This window comes from Spinacia oleracea, chromosome 5 (assembly GCF_020520425.1).
Source record: "Spinacia oleracea cultivar Varoflay chromosome 5, BTI_SOV_V1, whole genome shotgun sequence".
Taxonomy (NCBI): Eukaryota; Viridiplantae; Streptophyta; class Magnoliopsida; order Caryophyllales; family Amaranthaceae; genus Spinacia; species Spinacia oleracea.
In genome coordinates, this window is record NC_079491.1 from 27684307 (window position 1) to 27712147 (window position 27841).

A 27841-nucleotide genomic window follows, 5' to 3' on the forward strand; every position below is an offset into this window, starting at 1 on the left:
TTGTTTTTCACTTAAATCCCCATTCATCTGCAACCTTTCTCTCTCCTCCCACTCAACCCACCCAACCCTCCCCACTGAACCAACACTACGCCTCACCGCCGTCACCACCTTCGCCCCCGCTACCCTCGCTAACCTAGGCCCAGTGTTCGACTTCTTCGGTTGCACCCTCCCGGTCAACTCTCCGATCCATTTCCTCCATTTCCGGCGACGGGTTCTTCCAAACTCTCGAAAGTTCCCCTTCTCAATTGCGCTGGATCTCCGCCCTCGCCGCCATGAAGCTCCTAAATATTGGCTTCGTCGACCTTTCTCTATCTCTTCAAAAAGGAGAAATTTCACAAGAAAATGGCGAAATTTGGGATACACAGATTTTTTACTGACGAATTCTTCAATACATTGCTCGTAATTTTTATCTTACTCATATTCTTTTGGGGTTTGCTATTGTGGCGTTCTTTGTTAGTGTTTTCCGGTGGTTTGATGAGTACTTAACCGGTTTTTGAAGTCGTACAAGCACAGAAGCACAACAACAGAAATTCTACTGTATATTTCAAAATTAAATCATAGTTCCAGTTCTTACTGTTAATGATGTCGTGTTTGATGCTCAGTTTGATATTGAGCCATTTGGGGAGAAGGCGGTGCATAGACTTTGTTCGGCGGAGAATGAACACTAAGTGTTTGTGAAAATGCGCCTCCGGGTGTACGATTAGCCGATTGAATTCAGATTCTGATGATGGCTCTGATTATTCTTCTCTGAGGGGAATAGATGCACTATCAATTGAGGAGGTTTTGAGTATGGACACGAGGGTGGCACCTTCTATTTTAGTGAGAGGGTCGTTGAAGGCTACTAGCTCCAATGCTAAAAGGAGCTAGAGGGAGTTATCCGACTAATCCCACTTTAGCTTTAGCTATAAAAGGCGCATTGTAATTTATCAGTTTCATATTTGAGATAGGTCTGGTGTGGTTCGTGATGTATGCAATAATAGTTCAAGTTGCTAGGAGCTAGTTGTCAATGGTTGGATTTTTCTTTTTGAGAAAATGGAGTTGTGATCAGACTTTGAAAGCAAAGGAACTGAATAAAGTTTTTTGTGGTAAGATTTTATGAACAAAGCTGGTATAGTGAGAAATTATAGCGGGGTTGTGTACGTGTCAATGTATTATGATTACTTTCAGCACCATTGTAGTTCTTTCAACGGTTGTCCAGGATGATATTACATTTGAGAAAGAGTACAACAAGATGCTTAGGCTTCCATGCTTATACGGGTTGTTTTAATTGTTTGGTTGATGAGTCTTTGTGATAACAAGCGAGTCAAATACTCTTTGAAATCCATCATTTTCTTAATTATTACTAAGCTTTTGCAAAAACTACGAGATTCATTTTTTTGCACTTGTATAATTGTATAGTGATACCTTGAAACTCCATTCTTTAACTAATTCGTATAAGAGGGGTGATTGGTGGATTACATAAAAATGAAAACCCCACGCCCTCATAGCTTCATTACTTCATTCTTTCAATTTATAAGCTAGCAGCAAGAACATAACGGCTATATTTTGATTCCTAGGTTTAATAAAACTAGCCGTTAAGTTCAAATTCCTGCATTTTGGGTATTTGGTGCAACTAGTTCACAAATAGGCGTATATTGTGCAATAAGTTTAAAAAGAGGGGTATACTGTGAATTATAAATATGACTTAACGAAGGACTAACGGAATGTCAGATAAGGGATATTTGGTGCAAACTTAGGCAAAAATAGGGGTATATTATGTGATTCGAAATACGCGGGTGTATTTGGTGCATTATTGCAAACCTCAGGGGTATTTCATGGAAAATCATTATTATATTGTTTCTCTCTTTCCACTAACTTTTTTTGTCGTCACACCCTCTCTCATTCAATTTAAAAAATATCTCACTAACTCTTATCACATCTACTTATTCAATAAATATAACAATTGATAACCAAACAACCACTTATCAGCTAAAACTTTGTGTAAATGTAAGTATAATGACTAATTTAGGATGGAGGGAGTACAATATTTATTGTACACCACATGTAAATAAGAATTTGTGCAAACCCTTGCTTTTTTTTTTTTTTTTTTTGGAAGGGGCAAACCCCTTGCTTTATAACACTCATATAACTCCATAACTTGTACTACTCTTTAAATCTTAAAACATACTAAATATTGTTTAAATCACCCAAATTGATTATATCTTGTTTAATTATCTCATACTACGTAGTACTCCTACCATATACTAGGACTACGTACATGTTTTTTTTTAAAATAGGCTGGAATTTGCATAAAGAAAATATTTTACAAACTACATACTACAAACTACTAAAGCACTTAGGTCTTTATAGACCATTAGAAATATTTCATAGGTGTTCCAGTGTTGTAAAGATGGAAACAATGGGCTTCGAATGAAGGCCCTTTCGTATGTGTTGAAGATCTTGCTTGCTTGAATGAGTCGAGTCCGAATTCACCTGCACAAGAGCAAAGTCACTAGCCTCGGGGGTGTTTCCGAGGAAAGCCCCTCCGATGCCTAAGTAAGAACGATGCTCGGATTCTAGAGAGAAGTTCTCTAGAAGAGTAGTCTTAAGGCGATAAATTGGACGTACCTTGAGGTGTGAGCCTTGGCGGCCTATTTATAGTGTTTGCATAATAAATGCCCATAGGTCATTTATTGCTATTGGGCCTTGGGCCTTGATGGATGGCTGACTAGCCAATGGTAGGTTTGATGCTGTTTGTTTAGAGCCATTGGGCTTTGGACTTAGTGGCCCAATTGAGAATCAATTGGGAGCCCAAACAACATGCCCCCCAGACCCGGTCCATTTAGAATTAAATGGGTGGGTTTCCAGTTGTCAGAAGTCCAAAAGTTCCCTTTTTTTTTTTGGAAAGGGATGATTTGCATTGATGACAAGTGTTGGGATTTGCATTGTGTCGTGGAGATCGTGGGTCGAAAGGAAGTTGATACGCTTCCCTTTTCTATAAATACCGGGCGCTAGACTTCCTTCAAACTTTACTTTCTCTCTCTTTTAAACAAACTTCCTCTCTTTTCCCGGCGATCGCGGTTTTTGAGTTTCTTCAGATCTACGAAATTCGGCCAGCTTTAGACTTCGGGAACTTGTGTTGTTCGTTTTACGTTTTTTCTACTTTTTCTCATCTTTCCTTCGCTCCCAGGCTGTTTTCTGGTCCTCGTTCGCTTCCGAGTGTAGCTCGGTTGAGGAGAGACAACTGAGGAGATATCAGGAGGCTTATGCTCGTGATATTCCTATTTTGGACCAGAAGGCTGGGCAGCTCTTCTCCGAGTTGGTGGAGGTCAAGCAACTGTACCTTCAGTACAGTCGTGAGGCTAGAGCTTCAGCTGAGCAGATCGGGGTCGAAGTTGGGAAGCTCACCTTCCAAGTCGAAGAGGATGCTGAAAAAATAGCTTCCTTCGACAAGGAGAGGAAAGATATGGCCGCCAAGTTTGCGAGCGAACTTGAAGAAAAAGACAGTCTTCTCAAGGAGATGACGTCTAAATTTGAGGCGGCCGTTAAGCAGAGCCAGGAAGCGGAGGCGAGGCTTCAGCAGTTTGTCAAGCATCGGGAGATTATTCAGAATCAAGCTGACAAGGTGCCTGTTCTCCAGCTGAAGATCCGAGAGAAGGATGCGGCCATTCGGAAGTTGGAGCAAGAACGAGTTAACCTCTACACTGCTGATCAGTGTAGAGAGCAGTATTGGAATGGCATCCTGGGTGATCGGCGCATGTTTGCGAAGCATATGCCTCATTTCCCTTGGAATGAGAAAGTTCCTCTCTGGATGAGGGCCCAGGATCACTTGGTGGAGTGCCAGGCCGATCGAGACGAAGCTGAAGCTGAACGCCAAGCTGCTCTTGTAGAGGCTCGGGCCCAGAAGGCGAATTCCGAAGGTGACACTACTGCTGGGGGTTCTTCGAAGGATGCTCCCCTAGGGGCTGCTCCTGAGACTCCCAAGAGTTAGGGATTCGGGCAGTCGTCTTCTTCAGAGTCGGTCGGTTCCAGTTGAGGACTTCCGAATGTGTGCTTGCCTTTCCCCCTTTTGCCTCGGCGCTGCGTTGTACTTGTTTCTTTTTGCTTTCTTAGTACTTCGGTAGGCCGGTATTGTCTGTTGATGGCTGCCGATTTTAACTGTTTCATTTTGTTTTCAATTTTTGAGGGTCCTCGGGTATGTACCGAGTTGTTTGATGTATTTGTACTTCCCCTAAATATTGAATGAAAAATGAATGTTTGTTACTTGGCTGCCTCTTTTCAATTTTTTGCACTTCCGGAGTTTTAGGTCTTTGAATCCGTAGATTTTCGAGCTCTTCTTTCTGTAGATTTGCTAAGAAAACCCCTTTGATTTTGCGAGTTCTTCAAATCCGTAGATCTGTTAAGAGACTCTTTAATTTTGCGAGTTCTTCAAATCCGTAGATCTGCTAAGAGACTCTTTAATTTTGCGAGTTCTTCAAATCCGTAGATCTGCTAAGAGACTCTTTAATTTTGCGAGTTCTTCAAATCCGTAGATCTGCTAAGAGACTCTTTAATTTCCAGACTCTTCAAATCCGTCGATCTGCTCAGAGGTCTGGATTGTTCTTCCGATCTCTTGTGGTTCGGAAACCTGGGAAAGAGATCGCTAGTCTGCCTCTTAGTTATGACTTCGGCGATCCGTGGATCTGAGCCGAAGTTTTATAACTTGATTCGAGCGACTGTTTGTTGCGAACAAGGTTTATCTGGGTATCGCGAATCCGAGGATGCTGGACGATTCCCTGAAGTGTATAATTTGGTCATTTCTTGCATTTTATCAAGGAATGGGCAAAGTCAACCTGTTTTTAGTCTCGGATTGATCAGATCTGAGGCTGCATGTATATATAAAGGGACAATAAATATAGAGATAGGTTTAATGAAACACATGGTGCCAACGGCTTTCCTTTTCTCATTAAACAACTTACTTGGCTTACAGACAGAGATCATACAAAATATTTCTTGAGAACATCGGTATTCCAATAGTTCTTCAAGATTGTTCCATCTAACTGTTTCAGCATAAACGTGCCTGGCCTTTTTTCGGAATGGATGATGTATGGTCCTTCCCAAGTGGCTGAGAGTTTGCCATGGATCCGTCCTTTCTGAACCGAGGCGGCGTTCCTGAGTACTAGATCACCGACTTTTAGGGGTCTAGCGGTGACTCTTCGGTTGTAATGCTTGTTGACCCTCTGCAAATAAGCTGCGTTGAGTGTACTCGCATCGTTCCGAGCTTCGTCTAGTAGGTCGAGAGCTTCGGACAGAAGTTGGTTGTTGCTTTCTCCTTGGAGCCCATCATACCTGTTGTATGCCTGGATCCTCAAGCTTTCTGTTTCGATTTCCACAGGGATGACAGCTTCGGATCCATATACAAGGTGGAACGGTGTTTGCCCGGTAGCTTCTTTCTCAGTGGTCCGAAGGGACCATAGCGTTCCGGGTAGCTCTTCTAACCATTTGTTTTTGTCATCCTCGACTCTTTTCTTGAGTGCGTTGAGGATGAGTTTGTTAGCAGCTTCGGCTTGCCCGTTGCTTTGTGGGTGGCAAACCGCCGAGTAAGCTAGGTGTATGCCGAACTGTTTGCACCATTTTTGTAGCAGGGTGTTGTCGAACTGTTTCCCGTGGTCGAAGACCATCAGTCTTGGTATGCCGAACCTTGTGATGATGTTCTGCCATATGAACTTGCGGACCTGAGGTTCGGTGATGGAGGAGACAGCTTCAGCTTCGATCCATTTGCTAAAATAGTCGATTCCTACAATCAACCATTTCTTCTGGTTCGTAGCTGGGGGGAAGGGACCAAAGATGTCTAACCCCCACTGTGCGAATGGTAAGGGATACAGTGTTGATTGTAGGGTTTGAGCTGGTTGATGGATGGCTGGTGCGAACTTCTGGCATTTCTCGCATTTCCTTGCCATCTGCTTTGCCTCGAAAACCATAGTGGGCCACCAGTATCCGGCCCGAAGGGCTTTGTGTGCCAATGTCCTGCCTCCGATGTGGTTTCCGCATATCCCGAGGTGGATTTCTCTTAGGATGTAGTCAGCGTCTGTTGGACCCACACATTTTAGCAGCGGAGAGGAGAATGATTTCCTCATGAGCTCTCCTTCGGCGCTGATGATGAACCACTTGTTGAATCTTTTCAGTTTTCTCGCCTGCAGCTTATCTTCGGGAAGTTCTCCCCTTTCTTTGTATGCAATTACTGCGTCCATCCAGCTGGGTTCGGTACGTAAACTGCATACTGTGGTGGGTAGCAAGTCGATGCTTCTCTCTTGGTGAACTTCCACGTGGACTGACCTGTTTAGGTCGATGAGTGTTGAGCTTGCGAGTTTTGACAGTGCGTCTGCTTGCATGTTTTGTCCTCGGGGGATGAGAATGACTTCAAAGGATCTTAACTTTGACGTTAAGGATTTAATTTTTGCTAAGTAAGCTGTCATGCTGGGCCATTTGGCCTCATACTCCCCTCGGATCTGGTTGGCTACAAGCTGGGAATCAGTTTTGAGGCAAACATGCTCGGCTTCCAGGGATAAGCAAAGCTCTATCCCTGCGATTACGGCCTCATATTCGGCTTCGTTGTTAGTTGCTTTGAATCCGAACTTCAATGCATACTCTATGCTTTTCCCTGTTGGGGGAATTAGTACAACTCCTGCTCCTGAGCCGTTTACTGTGGAAGATCCGTCAGTGAAGACCTCCCAAGTGCTTTTCGTATCATCCAGCATTTCCTGGTATGAGCACTCGGCCAAGAAGTCTGCCAACGCCTGTGCTTTGATGGCGGTCCTCGGCTGATATTTGATGCCGAACTCTGATAGTTCGAAGGCCCAGGCAGCCAATCTTCCTGACCTCTCTATTTTGTCGAGTACTTTCTCGAGCTGTTGGTCAGTTAGTACTGTGATCTGGTGGGAGTCGAAGTATGGCCTCAGTTTTCGTGCAGCTACCACCACTGCATATGCAACTTTCTCGATGAGCGGGTACCGAGTTTCGGCCCCTGTGAGTGTTCGGCTGGTGAAGTAGATTGGCTGTTGTTTCTTCTCTTCTTCCCGGAGAAGCACTGCGCTGACGGTTCCGGGGCTGACTGCGACATATAGGTACAGGGTTTCCCCCTCCTTTGGTCTGGCCAGTGTCGGCAGTTGAGCTAGGTGGGCTCTGAGTTGCTGAAAAGCCTCTTTTTGCTCCTGCTCCCATATCAGTTCGGGATCCACCTTCCTCGGGACCCCCTTTTTCTTGACTGGTTCTGCTTCTCCCCCGGGGAGGCTCTTTGGTTTTAGTGCTTTGAAGAAGGGGGCTCCCTTGTCCGAGGCTTTTGATATGAACCTTGTTAGTGCGGCTAACCTGCCGGTTAGCCTCTGCACGTCTCTCTTGGTCCTCGGCTCGGGTAAATCCAACGCCGGTTGGACTTTGTCCGGGTTCGCATCGATTCCTCTTTCACTCACCATGAATCCGAGGAACTTCCCTGACTTCACCCCGAAGACACATTTTTTTGGGTTCAGCTTCATGCTGTATTTCCTCAGATTTCCGAAGGTCTCTGCCAAGTCTTTGACATGGTCTTCCTCCTTGATGCATTTTACGATGGAGTCATCCACATAGACCTTGACATTCCTCCCTTTCTGGTCGGCGAAGACGTGATCAACTAGCCTCTGGTAGGTGGCGCCGGCATTTTTCAAGCCGAAAGGCATCATTTTGTAGTTGAACACTCCTGCGCTTGTGATGAATGCTGTCTTTGCCCTATCGTCGGGGTGCATGAACACTTGGTGGTAGCCTGAAAAGGCATCCATGAAGCTGAGCAGTGCATGGCCGCTGGTGGAGTTAACCAATTGATCTATCCTTGGCAGGGGATAGCAGTCTTTGGGGCAGGCTCGGTTCAGATCTGTGAAATCCACGCACATTCGCCAAGAGCCGTTCACTTTCTTGACCATCACCACGTTGGCCAACCATTTTGGGTACATGCATGGCTCGATGAATCCGGCCTCCTGCAACTTTTTCACCTCTTCGGCGATGGCTCTGTTTTTCTCCGAGGAGTAATTCCTCTTCTTTTGTTTGATTGGCCGAGCTTCAGCGTTACCGTCCAGCTTGTGACAAATCAGCTTCGGATTTATCCCTGGCATATCTGCTGCTGACCATGCAAAAATGTCTTTGTGATCCCTGAGTAGTTGGATCAAATCGATTCGGAGCCCCGAGCTTAGGCCCTTGCCTATTCGGACGCTCCTGTCTGAACCTTCCTCGAGGAAGATATCCTCCATTTCCTGATCTGGTTCGGGAGACAGGGTTTCGGGGCGGGCATCGACCTCTGCGGGAGATAAGCTGCTCATGCCTGCTTTCCTCCTTTTTGCCTCGCTCTCCTCTCCCGGAGTATCTTTCTCCGCCTCCGAACCGTCTCCTAATTTGGGCTTTCGGACGGCGGTGTGGCAGGTTCTTCTCGCAACCTCTTGATCACCTCTAATTCGTTCGGCGAATCCTGCATCCGAGACGTATATCATCAGCTGATGGTATGTGGAGGGGACTGCTTGCATCTTGTGAATCATGGTTCTTCCCATGATTACGTTGTATACGGAGTCGCAGTCCATCACCAGAAATTCGTCCCGAAGGGTTTTTGCTGCCTGGCCTTCGCCCACAGTGACCGGCAAGGTGACCTTTCCTCGAGGGATAGCTGCGGATCCGTTGAATCCGATCAGGGGGTAACTAACTTTCGTCAGTGCTTCCTCTGATTCTTCGAGGATCAGTTGCTCGAAGCAGTTTCTGAAGATGATGTTGACGGCACTTCCTCCGTCGACCAACACTCGGTGTACGTTGTGGTTATTGAGGTCCATGGAAATGACTAGAGGATCGTCATGTTTGTACTGGACTCCGAAGCAATCATCGGCAGTGAAGGTCATGTTTGGGGGGTGTGGTTGGTTGTCTCCCACTGTGCTGAAGTTGACTCGATGGGAGAGAGCTCCTAGGTGTTTCTTGTTGGCCTGGCCAGACTTCTGTCCCCCGAACACCACTAGGATGTCATTCTTCTTGTGCCCTGTTGCTTCGTAGACCCTTTTCTGGGGTTGCTCGTGTTGTTTTCCACTCGCGGCCTTTTCTTTTTCCTCCCTTCGGTCTAACAAGTACTGTTTCAGGTAGCCTCGGCGAACGAGGTCCTCAATGTTGTCTTTCAGCGAGTTGCATTCTTCGGTGTGGTGACCGAAGTCATCATGAAACTCGCACCATTTGTTCTTGTTTCTCCGAGCTGGGTTGGACTTGAGCTTCCCAGGTAGTTTCCACTTCTCATCATTTCTGTTGAGGCTAAAGATTTCTTTTCGGGGCAGAGTTAGTGGAGTGTAGTTAGTGTATCTGGGTTGAAGTTCACCCCTTCTCCCGTCTTTCTTCGGGCTCATCTCTCTAACTCTTACTTTCTCCTTCCCTTTCCTTGAGCCGCCCTCGGGCTTGCTCTGGGTATTTTTTGTTTCTCTCGGATCCGACGATCCTTTCAACCTTGCAGCGGCTTTGTTGAACTCTTCGGTTCTGATGAACGCATCAGCCATTTGGAGCACGTCGGCTATTTTGGAGGGGTTTTTCATCGAGAGCTTATCACGGAATTTCCCTTCCTGGAGCGCGTGTTTCAAGGCGAAGATGGCCACATCTGGCTGTAAGTTTGGTATGCTTGTTGATTCCTTCATGAATCTGGCCATGAACTCTCTTAGACTTTCGTCTTTCTCTTGTTGGATTGAGGTCAGTTCTGCCGTGGTTCGCTCGGGGCGATTGTTGCTCACGAACTGTGTGCAGAATCTCTTTTTCAGCTTCTTCCAGCTTTTGATCGATCCCTTCGGCAGCGATCTAAACCATTCTCCCGCCACTCCGGTTAGTGTGGTTGGGAAATATTTACACCAGCATGCTTCGGAGTAGGGACTCAAGAACATTTGCTGCTCGTAGGAGATGACATGATCCCTTGGATCCGTGATTCCGCTATACGCCAGGTGCGCTGGCAGTCTTACCTTTGGTATCTCTTCCCTGATCAGCTCGTCCGAGAAAGGGGATGACGTGGGAGTCATGATTCTTTTCCCGAGTTTAGCCCTGATGCCCTCGTTCGCCGAGGTTCTGTGATTAGAATGTTCGGGCGTACGATGGGGGCTAGGGGTTCGGTCATGCCTCCTGTCTCTTCTTCTTTCTCGGCTACTGACCTCGGGTCGTTCGCCAGATCTGCTTGATTCCCCTACCCCGAGTCTCGTATGGATCGAGGGTCTTAACCTTGAGTGGACCGAAGGCCTCAATCTGCTGAGCACCGAGCTTCGGATCCGAGTGTTACGAGTAGTCGATTCGCTTTGGAGAGCTGTTGGAGTAGGCGATGGTTTTGCGAACCAATCTGGTTGTTGTTGTGCCCTTTTTTGGGTGTCCCACGTGCTTTCCATCCATCTCGACGTCAGGTGTGTTCCTGTCAAGGGGAGGAGCTCTCGTTCGGGTCTGGACACCTCTACACTGGGATGCTCGTTCAGCCTTCGCCTGGTCCTCCTCTCTTCTCTGCGGTCTTTTGCCAATCCTTGATGCTTCTCATTGAAGAGGAAGTTTTGCATGATGGTCATGGCCGCAGTGAGCTCTTCCCTAGTTGGAATCGGAGGTCCTGCGTTTGTGGCGGTCGTAGCTCTGCTTGGCTGTGACCTCGCCATCGATTGAGGGTGCTCCTCTTCGTCAGATTCGGAATCTGACCGCACTATCATATCGTCATCATTATTGTTGATAACATCATTAACCATTTTGCAGAAAGAGGTGGTTAATGTCTTTCAAAGGCTTTGAAGTGTTCTTCCCCACAGACGGCACCAAATTGTTCCGGTGTTGTAAAGATGGAAACAATGGGCTTCGAATGAAGGCCCTTTCGTATGTGTTGAAGATCTTGCTTGCTTGAATGAGTCGAGTCCGAATTCACCTGCACAAGAGCAAAGTCACTAGCCTCGGGGGTGTTTCCGAGGAAAGCCCCTCCGATGCCTAAGTAAGAACGATGCTCGGATTCTAGAGAGAAGTTCTCTAGAAGAGTAGTCTTAAGGCGATAAATTGGACGTACCTTGAGGTGTGAGCCTTGGCGGCCTATTTATAGTGTTTGCATAATAAATGCCCATAGGTCATTTATTGCTATTGGGCCTTGGGCCTTGATGGATGGCTGACTAGCCATTGGTAGGTTTGATGCTGTTTGTTTAGAGCCATTGGGCTTTGGACTTAGTGGCCCAATTGAGAATCAATTGGGAGCCTAAACAACATGCCCCCCAGACCCGGTCCATTTAGAATTAAATGGGTGGGTTTCCAGTTGTCAGAAGTCCAAAAGTTCCCTCTCTTTTTTCTTGGAAATGGATGATTTGCATTGATGACAAGTGTTGGGATTTGCATTGTGTCGTGGAGATCGTGGGTCGAAAGGAAGTTGATACGCTTCCCTTTTCTATAAATACCGGGCGCTAAACTTCCTTCAAACTTTACTTTCTCTCTCTCTTTTAAACAAACTTCCTCTCTTTTCCCGGCGATCGCGGTTTCTGAGTTTCTTCAGATCTACGAAACTCGGCCAGCTTTAGACTTCGGGAACTTGTGTTGTTCGTTTTATCGGCGAATTCCGCTTCGGAAAAAGGTAATTTGTTTCTGAATTCTCCTTACTTCTTCGTTCTTCCTTCTACTCCTCAATCTAAACCCTAGACCGAGAATTCGCGACCATGGCAAAGAATAGGGGCAAAAGTAAGTTCGTCGTTGGCTCCTCTAGTGAGAGGGAGAATGTGCCTTCGGGAAGGGTACAGAAAACTTCAAGGGGTCGGCCTTTGGAGAGGCCGGTGGAGAGGCGTTCGACTGGTTGGGATGCTTCCAAAGATGATGTTGTTGGCGGGTCTAGCGTGTCTGAACGCGCAACTTCTGGTAAGAAAGCTGGTTCTTCGGGTGTGCGCCGTCCTTAACCTGAGTTTCCAGTTCATTGGACTGAAGCTGATCCGCAGGGCAAGTATGCCCCGATCTTGCATGAGACCACTAAGATCGATGGTCCGTTGGAGAAATCGGTCAGTGGTGACTGGTTGGTGGAGGCGAAGCTGGGGAACTACCATCGGAGGGCCGAGGAGCTATACGGAATCCAGCACGCCTTGGGGTACTGGTGCGAGCTTCCCGATCAGGAGCGTCCTCGGGTGACTCATCCGCCGAGGGGGTTCATCTCTGTGTATACTCATCACTTGGAGAACGGTCTCCGTTTTCCCTTGGATCCCTTCATTTCCGAGCTCCTGGTGTCGTACAACATCAGTTTGGCCCAACTTACACCCAAATCTATGAGGCACATCATCGGATTTAGATGGGTGTGCGATTTTGTTAACTTTCCCTGCTCTGTCGCCGTTTTTCGGGATCTCCACGATCTGTCTTTCAATCACGCTTCCAAGGGGGATGGGTATGGTTGGTGGACCATCATCAACAAAAAGTCCCGAAGAAAAGGGGAGCCGAACTATATTACGGCATACCCTTACCTCAGTTCTGACCATAATTGGAAGACGGAGTGGTTGCTCGTTCGCGTGCCGACGGATCCGAAGCATCCCAATTTTTATCGCCCTCCGAAGTGGTTTGTGACTCCTGATCCTGATATGGGAAGCGTGGCTGCTCCGGATCGGAACCATCACCACTACGTAGATCTCCTCCAGTGGTTTTTGGCTCGGGAGGACAACTACAAACTGCCGTCTAGCTGGCTCCCGAACCTCAACTATATCTTGCGGGAGGACATTCTTGCTGTTGCCGGTCTCAGCAGGATTTTTGACAGGGGTAGGTGTCTTTCCGCTGGGACCGTGTTTCAGTGAGTTTGTCCTCCTCCTTTTTGTCTCGTTTTACTGACTCGTTTTTGTGTTTTGTTTCTGCAGAGTACGGCTTTAGCTGCCTTGATCCTGTGATTTTGGGCATCTCTTTGGATCTGAAGACTATTCACGACTCGGCTCCTGATTACAAGTTCGGGAAAGAGAATCCTCGTAATCCTCGCTTGAAGGATTACGTGTTGTCTCCTTCGGGTGTCGCTCGGATATCCGAAGTTCGAGCTGATCCGTGGGATTCTGCCTCCTCTCCCGAAGCTGTTCCAGTGAAGGTCGTGCTTCCTGATTTGAGGACAACCTCATATCTGGTGAGTGTTTCTATATCCCGAAGTTTTTTGTTTGTCTCTCTTTTTGGTTGGCCGTCGGCTAACGTCTTTGTCCTGGACCATCTTTTTAGGGTCCTGGGACTGACGCTGTGCCACGTGCCGTTCCTTCGGTTTCATCTCCGGCTCGGATAGATATCTCTTTATCTAGGAACCGGGTACTTCACCCTTTTTTCTTTATTTCTTCCTTTGTCTTCTTTTAAATTTATTGACCCTTGGTCTCCCTTTTTAGGATCAAAGAAAAAGGAAGGGTAGCACTCTTCTGAGGTCTTCCGCGCATCCGAAGAAGGCGAAGGCTTCTCAGTCCTCGGAGAAGGTATTTGCTCTGACTTGGAGTTTCTTGTAGTCCGTCTTTCCCTTTTTTTTTTTTTGAAGCTGATCTTTGAACGCTTGTTTTGTAGGAAACGGTTTCGGAAGACATGCCTCCTCCCAAGAATCTCCTTCACTTCATGCCCTTGCCAGGGCAGAAGTTAAAGAGTGTGGTGGTTGCGGAGCCGCCGCCCGTGGATCAACCGTTGGCTGAGGAAGATACCATCCCCTCTCCGCTGAAGCCGCCTACTGCTTTAGGGATCGAGGTCCAGGATATCACCAAGGTGATGGAGGCGATTGAAGCCGACCTTGTTCCTGGCTCGGATGCCCCTATCGTGGCCGAGCAGAAGAAGGAATCTGCTGACGTTCCTCTCGAAAGGGAGAGAACTCCAGATAAGGAGATGGTGGACCTCACAGGCCCTAATATTGAGGTTCCCGAGGCTGAGAAGGAAGTTCCCTCTGCTGAGGAGGAGCAGCCCGAACAGGGTCTGACGAGGAAGAGGCGCCACTCGACCTTGGGTTCTACTTCGACCTCGGCCCTGGATAGATTGATCCATGCTGACCCTTGCTCGGATGTTCCGCTGAAACGGATTCCCGAGGAAGTAAGGGAGGCGATGGCTCGCTATGCTAGGGCTCCGGTTTTGGGGGAGAATCCCATGGCTCATGTGGGATCTTTGGTGGGTCCCGAAGCTGCTCGGGAGAATCTTCTTCGGGCCAACCCGCAGTGGAGGGTTCCTGGAGCTGAAGAGAGGAACCCGGCTATGATGGCCCAGTACTATCTGAATGAGGTAAGTGCTGGATTTTCTCTTTTGAGTTGTGTTTTTTTGTTTTATGTTTTTCCTACTTTTTCTCATCTTTCCTTCGCTCCCAGGCTGTTTTCTGGTCCTCGTTCGCTTCCGAGTGTAGCTCGGTTGAGGAGAGACAATTGAGGAGATATCAGGAGGCTTATGCTCGTGATATTCCTATCTTGGACCAGAAGGCTGGGCAGCTCTTCTCCGAGCTGGTGGAGGTCAAGCAACTGTACCTTCAGTACAGTCATGAGGCTAGAGCTTCAGCTGAGCAGATCGGGGCCGAAGTTGGGAAGCTCACCTTCCAAGTCGAAGAGGATTCTGAAAAAATAGCTTCCTTCGACAAGGAGAGGAAGGAAATGGCCGCCAAGTTTGCGAGCGAACTTGAAGAAAAAGACGGACTTCTCAAGGAGATGACGTCTAAACTTGAGGCGGCCGAGAAGCAGAGCCAGGATGCGGAGGCGAGGCTACATCAGTTTGTCAAGCATCGGGAAATAATTCAGAACCAAGCTGATAAGGTGCATGTTCTCCAGCTGAAGATCCGAGAGAAGGATGCAGCCATTCGGAAGTTGGAGCAAGAACGAGTTGACCTCTACACTGCTGATTAGTGTAGAGAGCAGTATTGGAATGGCATCCTGGGCGCTCGGCGTATGTTTGCGAAGCATATGCCTCATTTCCCTTGGAATGAGAAAGTTCCTCTCTGGATGAGGGCCCAGGATCACTTGGTGGAGTGCCAGGCTGATCGAGACGAAGCTGAAGCTGAACGCCAAGCTGCTCTTGCAGAGGCTCGGGCCCAGAAGGCGAATTCCGAAGGTGACACTACTGCTGGGGGTTCTTCGAAGGATGCTCCCCTAGGGGCCGCTCCTGAGACTCCCAAGAGTTAGGGATTCGGGCAGTCGTCTTCTTCAGAGTCGGTCGGTTCCAGTTGAGGACTTCCGAATGTGTGCTTGCTTTTCCCCCTTTTGCCTCGGCGCTGCGTTTTACTGTTTCTTTTTGCTTTCTTAGTACTTCGGTAGGCCGGTATTGTCTGTTGATGGCTGCCGATTTTAACTGTTTCATTTTGTTTTCAATTTTTGAGGGTCCTCGGGTATGTACCGAGCTGTTTGATGTATTTGTACTTCCCCCAAATATTGAATAAAAATGAATGTTTGTTACTTGGCTGCCTCTTTTCAGTTTTTTTGCACTTCCGGAGTTTTAAGTCTTTGAATCCGTAGATTTTCGAGCTCTTCTTTCTGTAGACTTGCTAAGAAACCCTTTGATTTTGCGAGTTCTTCAAATCCGTAGATCTGTTAAGAGACTCCTTAATTTTGCGAGTTCTTCAAATCCGTAGATCTGCTAAGAGACTCTTTAATTTTGCGAGTTCTTCAAATCCGTAGATCTGCTAAGAGACTCTTTAATTTTGCGAGTTCTTCAAATCCGTAGATCTGCTAAGAGACTCTTTAATTTTGCGAGTTCTTCAAATCCGTAGATCTGCTAAGAGACTCTTTAATTTTGCGAGTTCTTCAAATCCGTAGATCTGCTAAGAGACTCTTTAATTTTGCGAGCTCTTCAAATCCGTCGATCTGCTCAGAGGTCTGGATTGTTCTTCCGATCTCTTGTGGTTCAAAAACCTGGGCAAGAGATCGCTAGTCTGCCTCTTAGTTATGACTTCGGCGATCCGTGGATCTGAGCCGAAGTTTTATAACTTGATTCGAGCGACTGTTTGTTGCGAAAAAGGTTTATCTGGGTATCGCGAATCCGAGGATTCTGGACGATTCCCTGAAGTGTATGATTTGGTCATTTCTTGCATTTTATCAAGGAATGGGCAAAGTCAACCTGTTTTTAGTCTCGGATTGATCAGATCCGAGGCTGCATGTATATTTAAAGGGACAATAAATATAGAGATAAGTTTAATGAAACACATGGTGCCAATGGCTTTCCTCTTCTCATTAAACAACTTACTTGGTTTACAGACAGAGATCATACAAAATATTTCTTGAGAACATCGGTATTCCAATGGTTCTTCAAGATTGTTCCATCTAACTGTTTCAGCATAAACGTGCCTGGCCTTTTTTCGGAATGGATGATGTATGGTCCTTCCCAAGTGGCTGAGAGTTTGCCATGGATCCGTCCTTTCTGAACCGAGGCGACGTTCCTGAGTACTAGATCACCGACTTTTAGGGGTCTAGCGTTGACTCTTCGGTTGTAATGCTTGTTGACCCTCTGCAAATAAGCTGCGTTGAGTGTCCTCGCATCGTTCCGAGCTTCGTCTAGTAGGTCGAGAGCTTCGGACAGAAGTTGGTTGTTGCTTTCTCCTTGGAGCCCATCATACCTGTTGTATGCCTGGATCCTCAAGCTTTCTGTCCCGATTTCCACAGGGATGACAGCTTCGGATCCATATACAAGGTGGAACGGTGTTTGCCCGGTAGCTTCTTTCTCAGTGGTCCGAAGGGACCATAGCGTTCCGGGTAGCTCTTCTAACCATTTATTTTTGTCATCCTCGACTCTTTTCTTGAGTGCGTTGAGGATGAGTTTGTTAGCAGCTTCGGCTTGTCCGTTGCTTTGTGGGTGGCAAACCGCCGAGTAAGCTAGGTGTATGCCGAACTGTTTGCACCATTTTTGTAGCGGGGTGTTGTCGAACTGTTTCCCGTGGTCGAAGACCATCAGTCTTGGTATGCCGAACCTTGTGATGATGTTCTGCCATATGAACTTGCGGACCTGAGGTTCGGTGATGGAGGAGACAGCTTCAGCTTCGATCCATTTGCTAAAATAGTCGACTCCTACAATCAACCACTTCTTCTGGTTCGTAGCTGAGGGGAAGGGACCAATGATGTCTAACCCCCACTGTGCGAATGGTAAGGGATACAGTGTTGATTGTAGGGTTTGAGCTGGTTGATGGATAGCTGGTGCGAACTTTTGGCATTTCTCGCATTTCCTTGCCATCTGCTTTGCCTCGGAAACCATAGTGGGCCACCAGTATCCGGCTCGAAGGGCTTTGTGTGCCAATGTCCTGCCTCCGATGTGGTTTCCGCATATCCCGAGGTGGATTTCTCTTAGGATGTAGTCAGCGTCTGTTGGACCCACACATTTTAGCAGCGGAGCGGAGAATGATTTCCTCATGAGCTCTCCTTCGGCGCTGATGATGAACCACTTGTTGAATCTTTTCAGTTTTCTCGCCTGCAGTTTATCTTCGGGAAGCTCTCCCCTTTCTTTGTATGCGACTACTACGTCCATCCAGCTGGGTTCGGTACGTAAACTGCATACTGTGGTGGGTAGCAAGTCAATGCTTCTCTCTTGGTGAACTTCCACGTGGACCGACCTGTTTAGGTCGATGAGTGTTGAGCTTGCGAGTTTTGACAGTGCGTCTGCTTGCGTGTTTTGTCCTCGGGGGATGAGAATGACTTCAAAGGATCTTCACTTTGACGTTAAGGATTTAATTTTTTCTAAGTAAGCTGTCATGCTGGGCCACTTGGCCTCATACTCCCCTCGGATCTGGTTGGCTACAAGCTGGGAATCAGTTTTGAGGCAAACATGCTCGGCCTCCAGGGATAAGCAAAGCTCTATCCCTGCGATTGCGGCCTCATATTCGGCCTCGTTGTTAGTTGCTTTGAAGCCGAACTTCAATGCATACTCTATGCTTTTCCCCGTTGGGGGGATTAGTACAACTCCTGCTCCTGAGCCGTTTACTGTGGAAGATCCGTCAGTGAAGACCTCCCAAGTGCTTTTCGTGTCATCCAGCATTTCCTGGTATGAGCATTCGGCCAAGAAGTCTGCCAACGCCTGTGCTTTGATGGCGGTCCTCGACTGATATTTAATGCCGAACTCTGATAGTTCGAAGGCCCAGGCAGCCAATCTTCCTGACCTCTCTATTTTGTCGAGCACTTTCTCGAGCGGTTGGTCAGTTAGTACTGTGATCTGGTGGGAGTCGAAGTATGGCCTCAGTTTCCGTGCAGCTACCACTACTGCATATGCGACTTTCTCGATGAGCGGGTACCGAGTTTCGGCCCCTGTGAGTGTTCGGCTGGTGAAGTAGATTGGCTGTTGTTTCTTCTCTTCTTCCCGAAGAAGCACTGCGCTGACGGTTCCAGGGCTGACTGCGACATATAGGTACAAAGTTTCCCCCTCCTTTGGTCTGGCCAGCGTCGGCAGTTGAGCTAGGTGGGCTCTGAGTTGCTGGAAAGCCTCTTTTTGCTCCTGCTCCCATATCAGTTCGGGATCCACCTTCCTCGGGACCCCCTTTTTCTTGACTGGTTCTGCTTCTCCCCCGGGGAGGCTCTTTGGTTTTAGTGCTTTGAAGAAGGGGGCTCCCTTGTCCGAGGCTTTTGATATGAACCTTGTTAGTGCGGCTAACCTGCCGGTTAGCCTCTGCACGTCTCTTTTGGTCCTCGGCTCAGGTAAATCCAACGCCGCTTGGACTTTGTCCGGGTTCGCATCGATTCCTCTTTCACTCACCATGAATCCGAGGAACTTCCCTGACTTCACCCCGAAGACGCATTTTTTTTGGGTTCAGCTTCATGCTGTATTTCCTCAGATTTCCGAAGGTCTCTGCCAAGTCTTTGACATGGTCTTCCTCCTTGATGCTTTTTACGATGGAGTCATCCACGTAGACCTCGACATTCCTCCCTTTGTGGTCGGCGAAGACGTGATCAACTAGCCTCTGGTAGGTGGCGCCGGCATTTTTCAAGCCGAAAGGCATCATTTTGTAGTTGAACACTCCTGCGCTTGTGATGAATGATGTCTTTGCCCTGTCGTCGGGGTGCATGAACACTTGGTGGTAGCCTGAAAAGGCATCCATGAAGCTGAGCAGCGCATGGCCGCTGGTGGAGTCAACCAATTGATCTATCCTTGGCAGGGGATAGCAGTCTTTGGGGCAGGCTCGGTTCAGATCTGTGAAATCCACGCACATTCGCCAAGAGTCGTTCGCTTTCTTGACCATCACCACGTTGGCCAACCATTTTGGGTACATGCATGGCTGGATGAATCCGGCCTCCTGCAACTTTTTCACCTCTTCGGCGATGGCTCTATTTTTCTCCGAGGAGTAATTCCTCTTCTTTTGTTTGATTGGCCGAGCTTCAGCGTTGACGTCCAGCTTGTGACAAATCAGCTTCGGATTTATCCCTGGCATATCTGCTGCTGACCATGCAAAAATGTCTTTGTGATCCCTGAGTAGTTGGATCAAATCGATTCGGAGCCCCGAGCTTAGGCCCTTGCCTATTCGGACGCTCCTGTCTGAACCTTCTTCGAGGAAGATATCCTCCATTTCCTGATCTGGTTCAGGAGACAGGGTTTCGGGGCGGGCATCGACCTCTGCGGGAGATAAGCTGCTCATGCCTGCTTTCCTCCTTTTTGCCTCACTCTCCTCTCCTGGAGCATCTTTCTCCGCCTCCGAACCGCCTCCTAGTTTGGGCTTTCGGACGGCGGTGTGGCAGGTTCTTCTCGCGACCTCTTGATCACCTCTAATTCGTTCGGCGAATCCTGCATCCGAGACGTATATCATCAGCTGATGGTATGTGGAGGGGACTGCTTGCATCTTGTGAATCATGGTTCTTCCCATGATTACGTTGTATACGGAGTCGCAGTCCATCACCAGAAATTCGTCCCGAAGGGTTTTTGTTGCCTGGCCTTCGCCCACTGTGACCGGCAAGGTGACCTTTCCTCGAGGGATAGCTGCGGATCCGTTGAATCCGATCAGGGGGTAACCTTGAGGGTCTTAACCTTGAGTGGACCGAAGGCCTCAATCTGCTGAGCACCGAGCTTCGGATCCGAGTGTTACGAGTAGTCGATTCGCTTTGGAGAGCTGTTGGAGTAGGCGATGGTTTTGCGAACCAATCTGGTTGTTGTTGTGCCCTTTTTTGGGTGTCCCACGTGCTTTCCATCCATCTCGACGTCAGGTGTGTTCCTGTCAAGGGGAGGAGCTCTCGTTCGGGTCTGGACACCTCTACACTGGGCTGCTCGTTCAGCCTTCGCCTGGTCCTCCTCTCTTCTCTGCGGTCTTTTGCCAATCCTTGCTGCTTCTCATTGAAGAGGAAGTTTTGCATGATGGTCATGGCCGCAGTGAGCTCTTCCCTAGTTGGAATCGGAGGTCCTGCGTTTGTGGCGGTCGTAGCTCTGCTTGGCTGTGACCTCGCCATCGATTGAGGGTGCTCTTCTTCGTCAGATTCCGAATCTGACCGCACTATCATATCGTCATCATTATTGTTGATAACATCATTAACCATTTTGCAGAAAGAGGTGGTTAATGTCTTTCAAAGGCTTTGAAGTGTTCTTCCCCACAGACGGCGCCAAATTGTTCCGGTGTTGTAAAGATGGAAACAATGGGCTTCGAATGAAGGCCCTTTCGTATGTGTTGAAGATCTTGCTTGCTTGAATGAGTCGAGTCCGAATTCACCTGCACAAGAGCAAAGTCACTAGCCTCGGGGGTGTTTCCGAGGAAAGCCCCTCCGATGCCTAAGTAAGAACGATGCTCGGATTCTAGAGAGAAGTTCTCTAGAAGAGTAGTCTTAAGGCGATAAATTGGACGTACCTTGAGGTGTGAGCCTTGGCGGCCTATTTATAGTGTTTGCATAATAAATGCCCATAGGTCATTTATTGCTATTGGGCATTGGGCCTTGATGGATGGCTGACTAGCCATTGGTAGGTTTGATGCTGTTTGTTTAGAGCCATTGGGCTTTGGACTTAGTGGCCCAATTGAGAATCAATTGGGAGCCCAAACAATAGGTAACCAATACATAGACCACAACACTGAGAGGGAAGTATGTTCTTGTGTCATCCCATGCTTGTCGAACCTGCCTTATTTACACGATCAACTAGGTGCTATTGTGCCAAGACCATTTGTGAGTGTGAATCCTTTATTAGAGATAGCGTAAAAAGAAGCAAAATATAGAGTCGATCTAATAATTTGTAGTATGTAATTTTTAACAAAAAACTGTAGGTGTCAATTAATTTAGCTGGTTAAAATTTATAGTTGGTACTGAAGAGGTATCTAATATATTTGCGATCAAATTAAATCTCACTGTCCGTTATTGTTTCACATACACACAAAATAAACCCTTTATAAGAATAGTGATATTAAGGTACCTTATAACGCTATAGTTATATACAAATAAGGTCTACCTACCTATAACATTAGAGCATCTCTAATGGCAAGATAATTTGACAATTAACTTGTTATGCCACGTAAAAGTTCATGTTATTTCATTTTCTAGCTAATTTGTGCTCCAATGGCTAGCAACTAATAACTTGCTATTTAAATAAGTCGCACTTGCCATTTCATTACTTGACAACTTTTGGGAGCTATTTGTCAAGCAAATTTATTATTTTCACTCCAATAGTCTAGCTATTAGCTTGAAACTTTTATAAATTTCAAGCTAATCGCTAGCTACGACCATCAGAGATACTCTTATTGATTTGTTTTAACATACTTTAATATCGAGATATTGTGATGAAAATGTAAATCATTCAGTATTAATATTAATTGTTTCGTTTGTGATTCTTGTTTAAAACAAATATATAAGAGTATGTAATACTCAATTTACGTCTTTCCTTTTTTCTTTTCTTTTTGACATCAGCTAAACATACAAGATCCACTCTTTTCCTCTCAAACTGTTTACCAACAAATTTCTTAGGTTCCAAACCTGCCAACTTACCATCATTACCAGTTCCCACGATCTCTCCAGTTTGCATTGTCCCATGATATTTCTACACCACTCAAGAAAGGTAGAAGAGGGGGTTAATGTCAGGTTCCAACCTCACAAGGGAGATGCGCCAAAGAAGACGACTCTCCGGGCATTCCAACACCATTTGAGTCACACTTACATTCGCCTCTCCACATCTTGGGCACACAGGGTTCACATCAAGCTACGACGAGCAAAATTTTCCATAGTGGGTATGCCCTTACTTGCTGCCCTCCATACCAGCTTTTTCACTTTCTCATGAACATTTACACTCCATATATTCTTCTAGACCTCCTTGTTTCCATCTTCCAGAGAAGACTTAACCTCACCCCCTTTTCTTTTCTTTTCTTTTCATTTCCACATTGTACTCCCCATTCTTCCAATGTTGTCAGGTTGATTACTTTCGAGGATCGGCACCTTTTTAATTGTTTGTAAATATTCCTCTATGAGAAAGTCCTCAAGATGAATGTCCTATGGCGTACCTTCACCATTCTTCCAAAAGGCCACATTAGAGCCCCTAGTTCCCCTTGAGGTCTTGGAGAATAAAGCCTTCCTCCACGCAAATCTGGAACCCATGCGTCCTTCCACAACCTCAGGTGCAAGCTATTTTCCACGACCCATCTCGTGCCAGTCATGAGAAGGTCTCTAGAAGAAAGAATCGATCTCCATGTGTAGCTAGAGTTCTGTGGTACCTTAGCATCCCATAAATTATTTCTAGGGAAATACTTCCCTTTTAGCATCAATGCAGCAAAAGAGTCCAGATTCGATATCCATTGCCATCCTTGTTTGGCCAAGCCATATTAAAAGCTCTAAGGTCCCTCTTACCAATGCCACCTTGTTTTTCGGCTTGCACATTTTCTCCCACTTCACCAGTGCTAGTTTCCTCTCATTAACTTTTTATCCCCACCAAAAGTTTCGGCACATCAACTCCATATTTTTAATGGTCCCCTCCGGAATTTTGAAGCATTGCATAACATAAGTAGGGATAGCTTGTGCGATCAACTTTACAAGTACTTCTCTACCAGCTCTTGAAAGGCACAGCTCCTTCCACCCTTTGATTTTCTTCTAGACACGATCTTGTATAACTTGAAAATTTGCTTTCTTGGATCGTCCCATGTAGGTAGGCAACCCAATATATCTCTCATGATCCTCCACGATCGTAAAGTTCAACTTCTATTGAAGCATATTCTGCATATTCACACTAACATTACGGATGAATGATACCTACGATTTTTCCATGTTGATCTTCTGCCCAGAAGCTAACTCATAGGTTAGGAGAATGTCACTAATAACCTCGCCTCAGTATAATTTGTCCTAGTAAACAAAAGAGTGTCATTTTCAATAAAAAAAAAAGGTGAGAAATAGGTGGTACGTTTCTCCCGCTTTTTACTCCATGTATACTCTTCCTCTATCCTCGTCTGTAAGAAGGGTCAATAAACCCTTTGCACAAATCAGGAAAAGAAAGGGTGATAACGGGTCCCCTTGGCAAAGCCCTATACTAGGATTAAACTATGCCGAGGGGAAGTCGTTATAAAGTATATATAGAGTATGAAACAGACGATATATACTTCATGATTAGGCTCACAAAGTTAATGTCGATGCCCAATTTTTTCATCATGCCCTCGACAAAGGACCATTCAACCTTGTCGTATGTTTTTCTCATGTCTAGGTTCATTGCCATAATTTCCTTCACTCCCTTCTTCTTCCTCATGAACTTGGAAAAACTCATAAGCCACCAAAATATTATCACTTATCAGTCTCTCCGAAACAAAAGCACTTTGACATTCACCTATAACATAAGGCAACACAAGTTTCAATTGATTAGAGATCACTTTAGAGGCTAATTTGTATAACGCATTACACAAAACGATAGGACGGTAGTGAGTTTTATGTTTATCTAAGAATAACATAACCTTTTGGACCTATCTTACTTTGAAAGGTTTCCCTCTACAATAACATGCTAAAATAGGTAATATGCTACAACGTTTTTAATCTTCTTATTAATTATATAACGAAAAAATGTTTAATCTGTGAGGTTGATTTTCATATTACATATTGTAGCAAGACATTTATGAGGGGAGCTCTTTAAAAGAAGACATACCTAAAAGGTTGTGTTATTCTTAATTAAACGAAAAGTCAGCCATTTTTAAGTAGATCGCTTAAATGTTGTATTTTTAGAATCAATTTTTCCAAAAAAAATATACGAATCATATTAATTATATTATTTTAAGTTTAATTATTTATATTAAAAGAGAGGCGATTAATAAGTGATTTATCATCACCACATTAATTTTCTCTTTTATTAAATTTCTTTAAAGCTCAAGGCATCTCAGGAAAATACCTTTAAAAAATACTTCATCTGTCCCTTAATACTCGCACCGCTTTCCTTTTCGGGGCGTCTCTTAATACTTGCACCGTACCGCTTCTATAATTAGATTTTTTTTACCAATATTATATTATTTCTCACATTTACCTTCTAACCCACCTACACTCCTACTCACTGCAAAAAAAAAACATTTAAAAATTCACTCCCGACCTCCCGTCAGTCCTCATCCTTACACATTTTCCACTAACTATATTAAAAAAAATACCCCACTATCAATTACAACAACAACAATACCCCTCAAATAACAATTACAATAATTAATAATAATAACACAACAACAACAATACTCCATCCGTCACAAATTACTCGTTACACGTATCTTTGCACAAAGTTTTAGGTGATAAGTTGTTGTTTGTTTATTAATTACTCCATCCGTATTATAAAAAGAGTTACGCTTTCCTTAAATGACTGTATTTTAAAAAGAGATACACTTTCTTTTTTTCGCATATCTTGGTATTCACTTTCCTAATAAATTCAACTCACTCTCCCAATGTGCCGATCAAAATGTATCTTTTTTTAAAATACAGATAAAGTAATACCCAATAAATTAATAAGTCAATTCAAGTATTGTAGTGATCAACTTGTGCCAGTAGTATGGGATGGAGGGAGTATAGACGTATAGTACTTCGTATATATTTTTGACCGTTACACAATAGACATACGCAGAGTTTCTCACTTTCTCTTGCTCAGTTGCTCCACTTCACTCAACTGCTGAAACCGCAACAATGCAACAGCAACTGCAAAACCAAAATCAAAATCAAAATCAAAATCCATGGAACTTAAGAATTCAGGCCAAGATTAATCGCCATTTTAGTCTCGATTTCAATCTCAATCTCCACACTCGCCTACCTCCTTTTTCTCTCCTCCTCGATCTCAAATTCCTAAAATCCCATATTTTCCTTTGCTCCGATTTCTCATCTTCAACTAAACCTAAAATCAGCCACAAATTTCTTCGATTTTTCAGTAAATTAATACCCAAGAAGTCCAAAATTTCACCAATTTCTTCCCAGAAACCAACAATTAAGTCGAAACTCATCCGATATCCTAGCAAATTACTGTCGAAGAAATCCAAGAAAATCCCGCCCGTTTCTTCCCTGAAAAGCGCCGTGAATTTGCAATCTTTTTGGGTCGCTTTGCTTGTTACAATGTTGGTATCTTTCATTCGTAACCCTATGCTTAAGTTTTTTAATTTTGATGAATTTGAGATTTCTGAGTTTGTTGATAATTTTTGGGATTATGCAGCAAATTCAATGAAATACTCTCCGTAGTTTTTATTTATAATTTAATTTTGTTCTTAGTGTTGTTGGTAAATTGTAGGCTGTGTGTTTTATTAAAGATGATTCAGTGAATTATTTTCGAGTGAGTTTAAGCTTAATTTCTTCTATTTCATTGATTGTATTATTTGTCTTCCCCCCTCTTTTTGGTGATAATGTGAACTGTTATTTGTAGTCAATGGAAAGGTTGGAATTGCATTAGTGATTTGAGGTTGGTGCATATTGCAAAATTTCTTATTTTCTTCTTGATTGCCTTTTTGGTAGGCTTAGTGTTTGATAGCTAAACTTGGGGTGTCTGAGTTCGAGTTTTAATACCATCTAGTCGATTCAAATTTGACTTATTACAGAGCCAACCTAGCTAGATTGCTCGGCAGTGAGCTACGCTGTTGCTGCTCTCCAGTCTAGGAGTTAACCGAGAATTCGTTGAGACGAATCTAGTAAGACCCCACACGACTATGTTTTTTCTCAAGTATAAATCACAAAATGAAGTCAAAGGAGTTTGTGTGAATAGTTGTGTCATGTAAATAAGAACGGAGGAAGTATGACACAAAAGCTGTCTCTTGCACTGTTGCTTCATTGCCAATTATTCTGCCACCTCTTGCTTCTTTGCCAATTATTCTATCACCTAGGAAGGTTTGTGATATCAGGATGATTATCTATCTCCCATCATTTTGGCCAACCACGCAGCTTTCCACCCTCCCGAAAGCCAAAACTCCTCTCAATAGCAGTATCAAAATGAACCTCGAGTATGTTGGATAAATACTCTATCTTGCTGTTTGTCTTTTCTGAGTATTCTGATCATGTCAACGGCTTTCTTTGGTCAAGCAATTGTTGATAATCTCACTCCATGGGTGCAATTACGGGGCAGGGCAAAAGAAAATATCCATACTTGTAATGTTAGTGTATGATTTTATTCAATTTCTTTTTGGCTTTGTGATGATGCAATCAAGTTTTGTAGTACCTTAATCCCTAACCCTCACTTGTACTGAATATCAAGGCATTACATATTGAGTTATGCTGTCAATGTTCCCCTCCCCAACTGCTGACAGTTTGAATACATGGTTGCAATTATGTGGCAGGGCAAAGGAATAATCCAGACATTAAAGCTTAATGTCTTTTGATTCAATTATGTTGCAAACTTGCAATCTGTTAGAACAGGCTTATTTGTGTTTTATAGTAGTCTAAAACTCAACACAAATGTGTTGAATGTTTTATTCATGTTGATTGGGATGAAACCTGTTCCAGCGAATTGCACCATCCTCTGTCTGAGTAACGACCTTTTGGTTACCAGATGGCTGGGATGTTCTCCCTGTGAGTTTGAATATAAAAGCACTTACGCGTTGAATTCTGCTATCAATGTTGGCGTCTTTCACAACATATGTGACTACTACTACTACTACTAATACGAGTACTGCACCATTAGATAAGCACTGTCAAGCAACAAAATACGAGTACTTCATCATTTTGGAATCGAGGAGAAAACTTTGAAGAATGACTTAATTGACAATGGCAGCACCTGTTGATTGAAAGTATCAAGCGTTGGACTCTTGGTAAAAAAGAAGAATGAAACTAAACCATAATATTTCTTGCTCTTGTTTTCTTTGAAGGAAAGTCGTGAGAATCAGAAGCCTAGATTTGTTTCGTTGAACTTTGAACTTCCAATATGGTACCCAGTTTGACTGATTATGTTTTTGAAATGTTGAAATGTTGAAGTATTACTGAACTCAATAAGTTTATCCTCTCTCATTACCGAGTTCAACTTACCCGTAAGGAGTGTTTGGTTTGGTGTAAAACGTTTTAAAGGAAAATGATTTTCTACTTTTCTATCATTTTACGTTGTTTGATTTGATAAGAAATGAAAAACAAATTTCTATGACTCTCTGAATAGTCTTAAAACATTTTTCATTTGAAAGGAAGGGAAATTACTTTTTCTCCTTATCTCCCTCTTCCTTCTTCCTATCAATATTCACTCCAAACCAAACAGAGTTTTAAACTTAACCTCGGTATGTAATATTTTCTTTGTTATAACTAACACTAACTACTAGTATACTACTCGTGCTATGCATGGTTTATAATCTAAATATTAAAGTTGCATGAAATCTAAACTATAATTATAGATAATTATCATCTAAATAAATCATATAGGTATTCTTCTAATTAGATATAGTTATGGATATATCTGTTATTGCCCCTCATTCAATGTATTATTTATTAAAAAAGTAAAACCAAATGACGTATATAAAATTTATTTTCATCCCCATCCATCACCCGCAAGGACGGACCTAGGGGGTACATTGGGGGAACGATGTACCCCCATTCTAAAAAAAAGAAAAAAAAAACTGCAA

General features: G+C 44.8%; 1 protein-coding gene across 1 annotated transcript; it reads left to right on the plus strand.

Annotated features, from left to right (window-relative positions):
* The first annotated feature begins 24904 nt into the window (after positions 1 to 24904).
* Positions 24905 to 27242, plus strand: LOC130461267 (uncharacterized). The gene is made up of 2 exons (XM_056829274.1): positions 24905 to 25369; positions 26788 to 27242. The coding sequence occupies exons 1-2, from the start codon at positions 24948 to 24950 to the stop codon at positions 26897 to 26899; spliced, it is 534 nt and encodes a 177-aa protein (XP_056685252.1). The 5' UTR covers positions 24905 to 24947; the 3' UTR covers positions 26900 to 27242.
* The last annotated feature ends 599 nt before the right edge of the window (positions 27243 to 27841 follow it).

Coding starts and splice junctions, on each gene's coding strand:
- LOC130461267 (XM_056829274.1), top strand. CDS start 24,948: ATGCAACAGCAACTGCAAAACCAAAATCAAAATCAAAATCAAAATCCA. Junction 25,370..26,787: donor GTCGCTTTGCTTGTTACAAT/GTTGGTATCTTT, acceptor TTTGGTTACCAG/ATGGCTGGGATGTTCTCCCT.